Consider the following 12,356-nt stretch of genomic DNA (forward strand, 5'->3'; position numbering starts at 1 on the left):
GAATAAACCTTATTCTTAATTTGTATTTCCCCCATGATAATCCAACCTAAATGGGAAATTGTAATAAATACTTATTGAATTGGTTTAAAAATGAAATAATTAATTAATAAAGTAACACCCCTTCAAACTACACTTTACCAGTTAAGCTAGTTGACATCTACTATGAGCAATTACAGTTTAAATGAAGTCCAAAACATATGACGTATATGTAACGCAATATTGATATACTCTTTCCAGTTTCCATATATCTCCTTGAATTGCCCTAGCTTAGCAAGCCAATTAAAGCATCATGCAATACAAGCCATACAGCTCACATAAAGAAAGACTTGCTAGCTAGACAGAAAGAAAGAGAGTAGTTAGACTTAATTATCAACTAATTATTATTATACTATATATAAGCAAGAGTATAAGGGTAGGAATAATTTCTACAAATTCTATGCAACACCTCACTTGCTTAATTTCATGCTCAAAAGAATTATTCCAAATCCTCTTTTTTAATTAAATTATTACTCCATTTTTATTCTAAATTAATTAGTCCTCAATCATATATAGAATTTGGAAAACAACATATAGTTGAGGCCAAAAGGGGAAATTAGAGAGCTTTAATCATGATTAGGGCAGGAAGTCCTAACACACAAGGATCCAAAACAAGCCTTTCCAATAATCATAAAGTTGATGAGGAGTCTGAGGAGGATGACAAGGTATTATTATTAGAGGAAGAAGAAGAAGAAGAAGAAGAAGTTGGGGAAGAGGTGGATGACAACAGTAACAGTAACAGCCGGGTGATGATCAAGATCAATGGTTCGAGTTCGAGTACGAGCACCGTCGAGGAGGACGATAAGAAGGGGCCTAACTCCTCGGGATCCGTGAGGCCGTACAACCGCTCGAAGATGCCACGGCTCCGGTGGACCCCGGATCTTCACCTTTGCTTTGTTCATGCTGTTGAGAGGCTAGGAGGACAAGAAAGTAAGTAGCACAACTTGTACTATATCAAATTAATTGAAGTAGTATTAATTAACAATTTAAGGGTATTTAATTTAATTAATTTACTAAGGTTTTATATATGTGATGTGGAAATTGATGCAAATGTGTAGGAGCAACACCTAAGTTGGTCCTTCAGATGATGAATATCAAAGGCCTAAGTATTGCTCATGTCAAAAGTCATCTTCAGGTAACTACTAAATTCACTCAAATTAATAAGTTTAGATATAATCTGTTTAATAATTAGTTAGTTTATTAATTAATTAAATTAAGTCCTTTCTAATTAATATCTATCTTGACATTGAAATGAATTATTTATCAGATGTACAGAAGCAAAAAGATTGATGAATCAAATCAAGGTATATTTAATTTGAATCTTCTATTGAGATTTTATAACTTTTTGATTAGGGTTTTGCAATCTTTAGTTCTTTGTGTATTAATCAAATCATTATTTTCTAATTTCAATTCGATGTTTTCGATCAACCACTTTTCTGCAGCAGCTATGAGCAATCAAGGGATATTCAGTGATAATGGAAGAGATAATATCTACAATCTCAGCCAGTTACCTATGTTACAAGGCTACAATCATCAAAGACCGCCTTTTAGTCTAAGGTACAAAAATAAATTGCCCTAAAAGTTATAGGAAATAAAAATACAATTGAATCTTTTATACTCCGTACTTACTTTTCTTTTTCATTGCAACGTACTTACGTAATAGATATGGTGATCCTTCTTGGAGAGGTCATTCCAACCAAGCGTATGCTCCTTACAACGTTGGGACTTCATCATCAGAAAGATCTAGAAACGGATTGAATTTCAGTTCACTCCCGGAAAGGATGATATTTTCAAGTAGTAATAGCAATATCTTCCAAGGGCAAATGTCAAATTGGAGAAACCAACAAACACTAAAAAAAACCCCAATAATACTATCTCATCAAAGCAATGGATCATCATCATGTCAATCCACTAGTAGGCCAATTAGGTCTAACATGGAGTTAAATTTAGCAATTAGTCCAATTCAACAAGTAGTACCGCGTGATCAAGGAAAAGATCATCAAAGATCTAACTCTTCAAACTTCCTTAAACCCTACTCGAACATCATCGATATCAAACAAGGTTCAACAACCACAACAAGTAATCATTTGAAGAGGAAAGCTATGGATTTGGATCTCTCCCTTGCCCTAGCTCATCCAAAAGATATCGACAACAACGATCCATTAACCAAGAAAAACACAAAGGACAAAGAGGTAATAATAGGAAGTAGTGATAAATTATTATCACTTTCATTACAATATCCACCACCACCATTATTATTATCGTCTAGCTCGGAACACGATAACCAGTTCATAATTAGCAAGTTGAAGGAAGGAGATGCAAGTAGTAGTAGGATGAATAATAAGCAACAAACAAGGACGAGTTTGGATCTGACTTTATGATTGAATGAAGACAATTTACAAGTGAGATCTTGATCATGTACTTTTTTTTATTTGCAAAAAGTAGATAAATATATCTATTGCATATAATATAACTAAGGTAATATAATGCCAAATTTAAATTGTCCTTAAGCTCTAATTTTGTTGTTGTTATACGTAGTATATCATAATCTAAATATTCTAAGTGTCTAGGAAATCGAATATTATTAGCTAGGAGTTACATAAAAGAAGGACCAGTTACATTAGTTAATTAACCATAATTATTTTTAATTTGATTTTTGTAATTTTCTCGAACTACTTCATTACTCAGAAATCAGAATCCTTGCATGATCGATAATTATATAGTATATTGTTTTTTAATGTCTTACACAAGACAAATTTGCCATCAAGAATCTTGCTTGCATTCAAATGTTGTGTTTTTTATTTTTATTTTCGAAGCCAATATATAACTATTATTTCTGAGCCACACAAGATTTTTGTTCGATTTTTTTAGAAAATAATTATATTTATGGTTTACAATTATTAGATGCTTATAGAATTGATGTTCAATTGAAAACAAAAATTATATTATGCTGCTTAGAAGAAAATAGGAAAGTCTTTGCATTCTTATTTTAGTTGTCATTTCCTTTTCTTTTTTCTTTTCCTTTTCTCCTTCATCCTGATTTATATTTTCGTTAGAATAATGCTCTGAATCGGTCAATCCTCTTACTACGACGCCCCCAGCACGGGATCTCACTGGCCGATCAGGGGCGACGCCCCTAGTTTAGAGGTTCGGGGATGCAACGTGGTCCCCGATGGGAGTTCGGGGGCAACTTCACGATTTATGTTATTCTGGACTAGGGTTATTTGTTTTGGGCATTTTTTTTGGTTTTTTCGCATCTGTCTAGAGATTACTATATAAACTCTCTTGGTCATAACCTAGTTGAATTCTGTAATATGTACTCCTCAAGATCAATAAAACTTTCATCCCCTCTGCCTGTGGATGTAGCTAACATATTGTTAGTGAACCATGTTAAATCTATGCGTTCTTTATTTACGTTATTTAATATTTCTTTGCTTCCGTTATAACAATTGTTAATGGTTACTCCGTAATTTTTCATGTTGTTGTTATATATTACTTCCTCTGTTTCATAATAGATGCATCATATTGTTTTTCTACACTATTTATATATTAACTTTGACCATCAATATCTTTAATTACATAATAATAAATTTTACAAATATTAGATGTTCTGATAATATATTAAGATTAACCCAGTAATAATTAAAAATACAAAAAAAAGAATTTACATGTTGTTATTAATAAATGTGATCGAAAGTTAATAAATGAATAATGTAAAAGTCAATATAATGCATGTATTGAGAAATATAGGAAGTATTGTATTACTATGTAGGACGATGATAAAGGTCGCAAGTTGCGATGATATTTAGTTGTCGCATACGTGTCACAGTTTAATTGGTACATATAGGCGTCACGTAGGCTACGCGTCATCATAATATTTTTACTATCAATGCAATATTTCTACTATGAAAATAAGGTAATCGATATGAATAAGAGCATCTTCAACGGTAAGCTAATTGCTAAATTAGTTTGTCATGCCACATAATATATCAAGCTACTTTCCTTTTTGGCTAGTTGGTATCCCAATGTTTAGCTAATAGCTTGATATTAATGTATTTATATTTGCCAATCAATATTTTAAATATAATTTAATTTAATATTATTTCATTGGCCCATTTTTTCAAGCAAATTAGTTTGTTTAAGCTAATTTGCTTGGGCAAGCTAATTTATCATTTGAACTCCAATGGTCAAGCTAGTAGCTTGGAATTTCTAAAAATTGCAAACTAGTCCCTAGCTACAACCATTGGAGATGCTCTAAGGAAACAAATTAGAATATTAAGATTTTTCTACCTTTTTTATAACATGTATAATAAATAATATAAGTTAAATATTTTAATTTTCAATTTAAATCATGACACATAACACTACAAGAATTTGTATCTTTAACGACAACCTAATTACGACGGGTTAAAAATCCCGTCGCAAAAGCCTTTTGCGACGGGGCTAACAACCAAACAATGACGGGAATAACCGTCACAAATGTCTTTTACGACAGGTTTACGACGGATTTACGACGGGATTTCTATTAACGACGGCCCCCTTTTATGACGGGCTCACGATAGGAAATCCCGTCGTTAATCAACGATTATTGGCCTTTCGCGATGGGATTTCCCGTCGTTAATAGTACAATTTCTTGTAGTGTAAACATGTCATGTCATCATTGTGACACGGCTTAAAAATCGCATGTTGCGACCTTTATCATTTTCGTACTACATTACGTTTATCATTTTCGGCATTATCCTACTCTTACCAATAATTATGCATGTACGCGCGTAGTATACATATAGGATACTACTAGTACATGATCAGACTATATCTATGTATAAGTATGTCTAAGAAGCTAGCTATTATCTAAACATCGATCTGTATGATTAATCACTACTCCGTATTGTCGATCCTGTGCGTACGTGTTAATTAACAAGAGTATTTAATTAAGTAGCTTAGGAATCACATTGTCAGTCAATGCATTGGCAAGAAGATTGTGTGCAGCCTGTGTAGGATGAATTGAATCCCAGAAAACATAAGTTGCAGGATTAGGGCAAGTTAATACCGCTGTATTGCATAGACTGCCTGATTCCAGGATTCCTGTACCACAACATCCTTCTAGTGTCCTCTGAAATCCTGCATATATATCCATTCATAATTTTTTACATGGATTTCATTAGTTATACTACTTCCTCCGTCCCTTAATACTCGACCTGTTTTGACTTTTTGCACTATTCACATAATTCACTTTGACCCTATTTTATTTCTGGTATATGAAAACAAATGTTAGTATATAATATATTGTTGGTTTCATCTTAATATATATTTTCAAAATATAATATTTTTATAAGTTTTTATAATATGTAATTAAAGAAATTGGCGGTCAAAGTTGTGCATTGGCAAGCGTGTCCGGTTAAAACAGGTCGAGTATTAAGGGACGGAGGGAGTATACAATTACAATATAATGTTGCATTATATAATCACGATTTTAATACTTCATCATGTTATACTACATTAAGTTACTACATATATATAAATATACTTAATTATATACGCATGGAGATCTCTTACAATAAACTTTATGGGTTCAATTTCATATGACATAATTTAATTTTTGGCACTATTCATATAATCTATTTTGACTATCAATTCTGATTTATACTTGAGAAAACATATTGTGGTGTGAGGTCTTGTTATATATAATCGTTTCATTGTATAAGTTCTTTTATAATATCAAATTTTTATAATTTTTATCTATTAATAATTAAAGATATTAATGATTGACATATTACATTTGCAACGGTAATAAAAAAAATTGTGTCAACTAAAAAAGAATGGAGAACGTATGAAGTATACATTCCTTCTATCGTTTCCCTAACCTCAAAAAAAAAAAAAAAATCCTTCTATTGTCGGGGTATATATAATATATGAATGTGATCACCTAAAAAAGGTATTATATGATCACATGTCGAACTTATGTATACATGGATAGAATCTAAAGATCAAAGTCCTAGGAGGAAATCTTGAAGACAGAGCCACGAAGGGATTGAGAATAACTAATGCACACAGGATTTGAACTCATGTCACCCTCACGTTTTTTACTTTAACCAACTAAGCTAGTTGACATGCATTAATAAACAGAAACATAGAAGTAATATGTATGCATTATGCAAATGAAAACATAAAAGAAAAGTAGTTACCATAAGAGTGAGGGCGGGTAATCATATCGAACAGGGGATTGTAAATATCGGCATAGGCAAATCTGGCGTTGGGGTATTGAGATTGCAACCAATTGACAAGGGATTGAAGCTTCTCGTTGTAGACTACAGCATCTGAATTTTGTTGATCAACACAAACTCGTTGCAACCAATGCAGGCTAGGAAATATGCTTCCAACACTTACTTGGATTGGTAAGCACCCTAATGGCGGAAGACCCGCCACCGCCAACTTTCTTGCTCCTACCTTGTAAACTGACTGTAACAACCAATTTCATTAAAGCTCCTAATTATGGTTGGTTAGACATGGTAAGTGGACGTTTACATAAATCACCAATATTTTTTATTTTTTATTTTTTATTTTTGGGGCGAATGAACCACAAGGTCGGGTAACACAAATTACAAATGGCCAAATGGGGAGGTTGGGATTCAAACTTGTAACCTATTGCACACAGACCTTTAGTTAATTTTAACTAGGGGTGAGCAAAAAGTCATGGTACCTTGAATCAGAATCGAACTCGTTGCGCCAGGTTTCGATTATGGGTAACAAAATTGGGAACCTAGCTATTGAATCAGGTTCCGGTTCCGATTCTCAATTTTTCGGGAAAATGCTGCAACATGTTTCTGAAAATGGAAACCTGTTGCAACAGGTTCTGGTTCCCATTTTCAGGAATCTATTGCATCATGTTCTAGTTTTGGAAATTTTGTCAAGGTACCTTGTTGTGTTCACCCCTAATTTTAACCACAATCACAAATTTACAACACATCATTGGTTATTTATCTTTATATTCAGTCATTCAATATGACAGTTACCAATAACTATTTACACAAATATTAAGACAAAAATGTAGAGTGTGTAAAAAGGTGGTTGAATATAACAAATACGGGTAAAGTAAAAGAAATGTGTAAAAAGGTAGATTGGTGTAAGAAAAAATTGAATAAAATAAGAGAAATTGGGTGTCATAAATAGTGCGGGGTAAATAAGGTAAAATAATAAATTTTCATATCCAAAAATAGAATAAAAATAATGTACAAAATATATAAAACAAAATAAAATGGAAAGTGTATAAACCAATTTGAAAAGGTGGTAGTATGTAACATACTATGTTCGCACATTTAACTATCTCTAGGTCATTGTTTCGAAATCCTTCCCCCGTTTCATAATTTCGAATGCCTTTATGTGACTCATTCGAACCAAACAAAAATCCGTAATTATCTCTATCTTACCATGAAAATTCTAGGATAAGCAGTATTATTGAACCAGACAAAACAACAAGCAATGAAACCAAAGACAGATAAAGCAGTTAAACTATAAGATAAATAAGCCTCGTCAAACCAGACAAGTGCGCGGCGAGCCCATGCAAAAAGTTTTGTTAAAATATGCCGGATTCCACCAAGTATACAAATGAAACCTATCCATACATGCCCCCCTATTATATCTTCCAAATCGTCTACACTAACAATCCACCCTTCTCCTCCAAAAGGTGATTTTAGTAAATAACCAAATATAATACTTGGACTAAGGGTGACGTTGTAATTTTTCTTACATCTCCACCTCCGGGAGCCCAGGTATCATATACGCCCCCAAAATAAAGAGCCTTGAATACTAGAAGAAAAGCGCCTATACCTAACATGATTAAGTGAATGCCCAAAATTGTGGTCATTTTATTTCTATCTTTCCACACATAAAAGAAGAATGAAAAAGATTCTTCAAGAGTTTCAGGGCCCAAAAGTGCATGATAATACCACCAAAGCCCAATACGGCCGACGAATTTAAGTGAAGTACTCCCGATACAAAGTATAAAAAAGTGTCTATAACTTCCCCGCCAGGGCCTACCCCCCAACCTATAGTAGCTAGGTGGGGAAGTAAAATTAATCCTTGTTCATACATAGGCTTCTCTGGTACGAAATGAGCCACTTCAAATAAATTCATTGCTCCGGACCAGAATACGATTTATCCGGCATGGGCTACATGAGCTCCAAGTAGTTTACCATTACCATGAAAATGCTGAAATTTAAAGCCCACAACCCGGCCCATCCCGAGTCCCAAACCTAATATTGTCCTATGGTCCAAGCCACCCACGTATTATCTTCTTTCGTATCCACTACTAGGAATAATAAATCAATTTAAGGCCAAAAGAAATTACACTATCTTACAAAGATTTATCTACACATACTTTTGATGAAGGGAGAATTTCATTTATCTACACATTCATGAAACTACGTTCCTCAATTGTGTTTCAAGTTAAAATCTTTACAATTAATTTAGTATTCACATTTTTTTTTGGTAGGTGAAGCATTAATAATTTTGTTTATTGATAGAGAGTTGAGGCCACAAAGGGAATGATATCTCAAAACTTTACCAATTGATCTAATCAGCATTTTATATCTATTAGAGTGATCCATACGTACTAATCGCTCATTTATGAGAGTGATCTATACGATTATGCTAAACCGTTATGTAAAAACATACCTGTATAAAAGATTGAAGCCTAGAAATAAGAAAATCCGAGTAACTAGAGGGAGAGTTTGTCAAAGCTCGAGTAGGTAAATCAAAATAATTAATCAGCATATCATTCGACCCGACCGATATTAAAAACATGGCATTTTCTACGGTCCAATTTGTTTGAGCTTGACCCGCATATCTCTCCATTCTCTTTACAGCTTCCTCAAAGTTTCTCATCTGGGCCGTTAGATCAAGCGCATGAGTAAAATCAACCGTTAGATCATCTAAACCGGACCCAGCAGAGGCAAAACTAACCCCGGTTAGAAGTTCACTGTCTGATACGGAACGGTTTAAGTAAGCCGGGATAAGGTCTTTTAAACCGAGAGATTTAGCTATATAATCTGGTGCAATACGACCATCAGAGAACCGGCCGGTTGGTACTTTTTCAGGGAAGTCCTCCCCATAGGGCTGGTGGTTTGCCCGGAAAAGTGCCGTTCGGATGTAGTTGTTGTTTCCGGGGTCCACCGTCGAGTCCCCGAAAACGTAAACGGCGGAGACTGGTTGCGTGGCGGCCAAGGTTGTGGCGAAAATGGTGGTAGTAAGGAGTAGGAGGAATGTAAGGGTTGTCATCATGGTGGTGAGTTTTATTGCCATGGTTTTAGTTTGTGTGAGATTGTGAATTTTGTGATTATGGATACGTTTGTATTTTCGAATGATTTATAGGGAAAATAATGAAATTAAAATTTTATTATTTATCATGTTTTTTTTGAAGGATTTATCATTAATTATTTGAGTGTAAACTTATACACCACTTAGGGATTATCTTTTTTAGTTATTTTACATAATTATATGTGGACTAGATTGTTTTAATTAGGGAATAATATCACTGTAATTGCTAGTTGATTGAAATTAGCTAGAATCCCACAACTCCAAATGTTCAAAATTTGGTGTTAGTGATGCTAACAATTTAGGAGTCCAATTTCTTGGGACACATGATTAAATAAAAAACAAAAATATAGAGAGGAAAAGAGAGCAAAATTTTCGCAAAAGAAAAGAAATATGAAGAGAAGAAAAGTTGTACTTGAGCGGGAGATTTAGCATGCAAAGACGATGTTTTCTTGTTATTTTTACAAGTTGGTTTGGTTACTTGTTCCTCATGCAAGAATAATTGGGCTAAGTCAATGGTTTTTCTGTATTGGGCCCATTAAGAGCGTCTTTGAATCCCTTGATCTTGCCCGTCAGCCCATAAATTCTTTGGACCCTCAACACCATTCTAAACTACGTAGGAGAGGGAGGCTACATCGATGGTAATCAGCGGCACAATTACCCCATACCCGGGGTAAAATGGTAATTTCATCTCATGAGTTGAAAAGTCAAACAAAGTACTGTATATGGGCAACAATGACAGTAATTAGTACAACAACTAGTATAGTACCCGTGCGATGCACGATTTATTATATGAATATTAAATTTGCATATCTAAAATATAGCTATATGCAACTATTACCAAATAGAGCTTATAGATAATCTTCTTATTAAAACATAATCAGTAGATATGTTATTATCCCATTTCGTGTCTTATTTATTTAACAAATAAAAAAAAAAGGTACACAGATAAATTTACGTTCTTCCCCTTTCATAACTCATGTAAAACATAAATTTATTCTCACCCGCTCTTTACTTCGAAAGTCATACCCACTTAATAATACTCCCTTATCATCTACATCATTACCCGAACATTTAACACCTACCCCACCATATTCTTTATTCAGCTATAGATAAGTTCGAAGTGGATTAGGGTTGGTCCCTCAACACATGTACTTGCCTAAAATTCTCATCCCCATGATAGTCCCCACAATAGGTACGAATACTCATCCCCGTCCTAATCCCTACCTTGCGGGCGGAAAATAAGATCAACCCCGCTTCATAACCCGTCCGTGTATCCACACCCGTCTCAAACCAAGCCCTAAACGGTTGGACCCGACATTATTTTTTGATAAGAGAGTTTTGAATTTTAAAACTTTAAAAGTATTTGAAATTTTGGTTGTCTGATTAAGATTACATTATACGTGCTTTGGACACATATAGCTTCTAGATATTTTGCTAATTAAAATTAACCATTGATTTGTTATTTCCCCATTCGATGTCTTATTTATTAAAAAAAAGAAAACAAATAAGGGTACATAGACAAAATTAATTTTCTCCCTATTCATCCCATTTGTCAAACCTAGCCCTATACGGCTGGACCCGACATTATTTTTTGGTATGGGAGTTTTAAATTTTAAAACTCTATTCTAGAGTATTTGACAATTGGTTGTCTTATTACATTATACTTTGACACATATATCTTATAGATATTCTCCTATTTAAAGCTAATGATGATTAAATTTGTTATTGCCCCATTTGTGTCATATTTATTAAAAAAAGGAAACAAATAAGGGTACATAGACAAAAAAAATTCATCCTCACTCATCACACGTGTCAAACCTAGCCCTAGACCGCTGGACCCGGCCGACATTATTTTTTGGTAAGAGAGTTTTGAATTTTAAAACTATCTTCACAATTTGGTTGTCAATTACACTATTCTCTAGACATATATACCTTATAGATATTTTATTAATTAAAATTAATGATAGACAAATTTGTTATTGCATTCGGTGTCTTATTTATTAAAAAAACAAAAAAGGGTACAAAAACAAAAATTATTTTCATCTCCATTCATCACATGTGTCAATCATAGTGTTATTCTCATCCACCCTTCACTTTTATAGTCATACCTACTTAATCATTTTATATTTACAATTCATTACCCGTTCACTTAACACATATTCGACTATTTACTTTATTCAGCTAGTCATGACTTTGAGACTGGTCAGGGTCTCCACACTCGTACAAATCTAAAATTCTCATCGATCTTATCCCCATCACCCACGATAGGAAAGATACTCACCCGTACCCCTTCTATTCTCCTTCTTAACGGGTAAAAAATAAAACTCATCCCCGATCTATCACTCACCCATGTATCCACGTACACTCGCTTAAAACCCACCCCTGGACTCAACATTTTATTTTGGTGAGAGAGTTTTGAATTTTAAAATTCTACTATAGATTCTTCTACAATTCCAGTGTCTTATTAGTATAATTGAGTAAATAAACAAAATATTATGATATGTACTCACCGGTCCGAATTTAATCGTTGCAATAGTCTTTTCACGAAATTTTATGCGATATTGTAAGCTTATGTATTATAATTTGATAGAAAAATAAGTATGATGAGAGATAGTGGGAATTATTTTTTATAGAATCAAGTGTAAGAGGTGAATCATAGAGCGACATAGCTCCACATCGATTTTCATTATCCGGAATTGCGCGCAAAGATTTTTCATTAGATTACAATGTAAAATAGAGGCAAATATATTACCCGTCAAATAATCAAAGGAAAAGAAACTAATAATGTAAAATGAAACTAAAAAGACTCTTCATGAGATTAAGGAACTATTAAATAAAAGGATAAGTAGAAAATATATATTCGAGAAAGAAAATATACAAGGTTATTAAACAAATTTTTTCAATAAGCATGTTTTACACAACCTTAATAAGTACTGCTTCGAATATTAAAGCAAAGATAAATATTTGTTATACATATCCATAGGCAATATAAGACATATATTTTA

The 12,356-nt window shown here is 33.4% G+C and overlaps 2 protein-coding genes across 3 annotated transcripts; one reads left to right on the forward strand and one right to left on the reverse strand.

The window, feature by feature from the left end:
• The first annotated feature begins 330 nt into the window (after positions 1–330).
• On the forward strand, positions 331–2,541 carry LOC110781828 (probable transcription factor KAN2). 2 transcript variants are annotated; one of them, XM_021985871.2, is made up of 5 exons: positions 331–966; positions 1,095–1,171; positions 1,304–1,340; positions 1,479–1,593; positions 1,700–2,541. In XM_021985871.2, the coding sequence occupies exons 1-5, from the start codon at positions 609–611 to the stop codon at positions 2,415–2,417; spliced, it is 1,305 nt and encodes a 434-aa protein (XP_021841563.1). In that variant the 5' UTR covers positions 331–608; the 3' UTR covers positions 2,418–2,541. The 2 variants fall into 2 exon arrangements, with proteins under 2 accessions (XP_021841563.1, XP_021841565.1); XM_021985873.2 differs by having other exon boundaries at positions 334–966; positions 1,482–1,593.
• A 2,185-nt stretch (positions 2,542–4,726) lies between these two features.
• LOC110781877 (GDSL esterase/lipase At2g40250) lies at positions 4,727–9,459 on the reverse strand. Its single transcript, XM_021985929.2, has 3 exons — positions 8,710–9,459; positions 6,222–6,495; positions 4,727–5,157 (listed from the first exon to the last, which is right to left on the reverse strand). The coding sequence occupies exons 1-3, from the start codon at positions 9,334–9,336 to the stop codon at positions 4,964–4,966; spliced, it is 1,095 nt and encodes a 364-aa protein (XP_021841621.1). The 5' UTR covers positions 9,337–9,459; the 3' UTR covers positions 4,727–4,963.
• Between the last annotated feature and the right edge of the window lie 2,897 nt (positions 9,460–12,356).

This window comes from Spinacia oleracea, chromosome 1, assembly GCF_020520425.1.
Source record: "Spinacia oleracea cultivar Varoflay chromosome 1, BTI_SOV_V1, whole genome shotgun sequence".
NCBI lineage: Eukaryota > Viridiplantae > Streptophyta > Magnoliopsida > Caryophyllales > Amaranthaceae > Spinacia > Spinacia oleracea.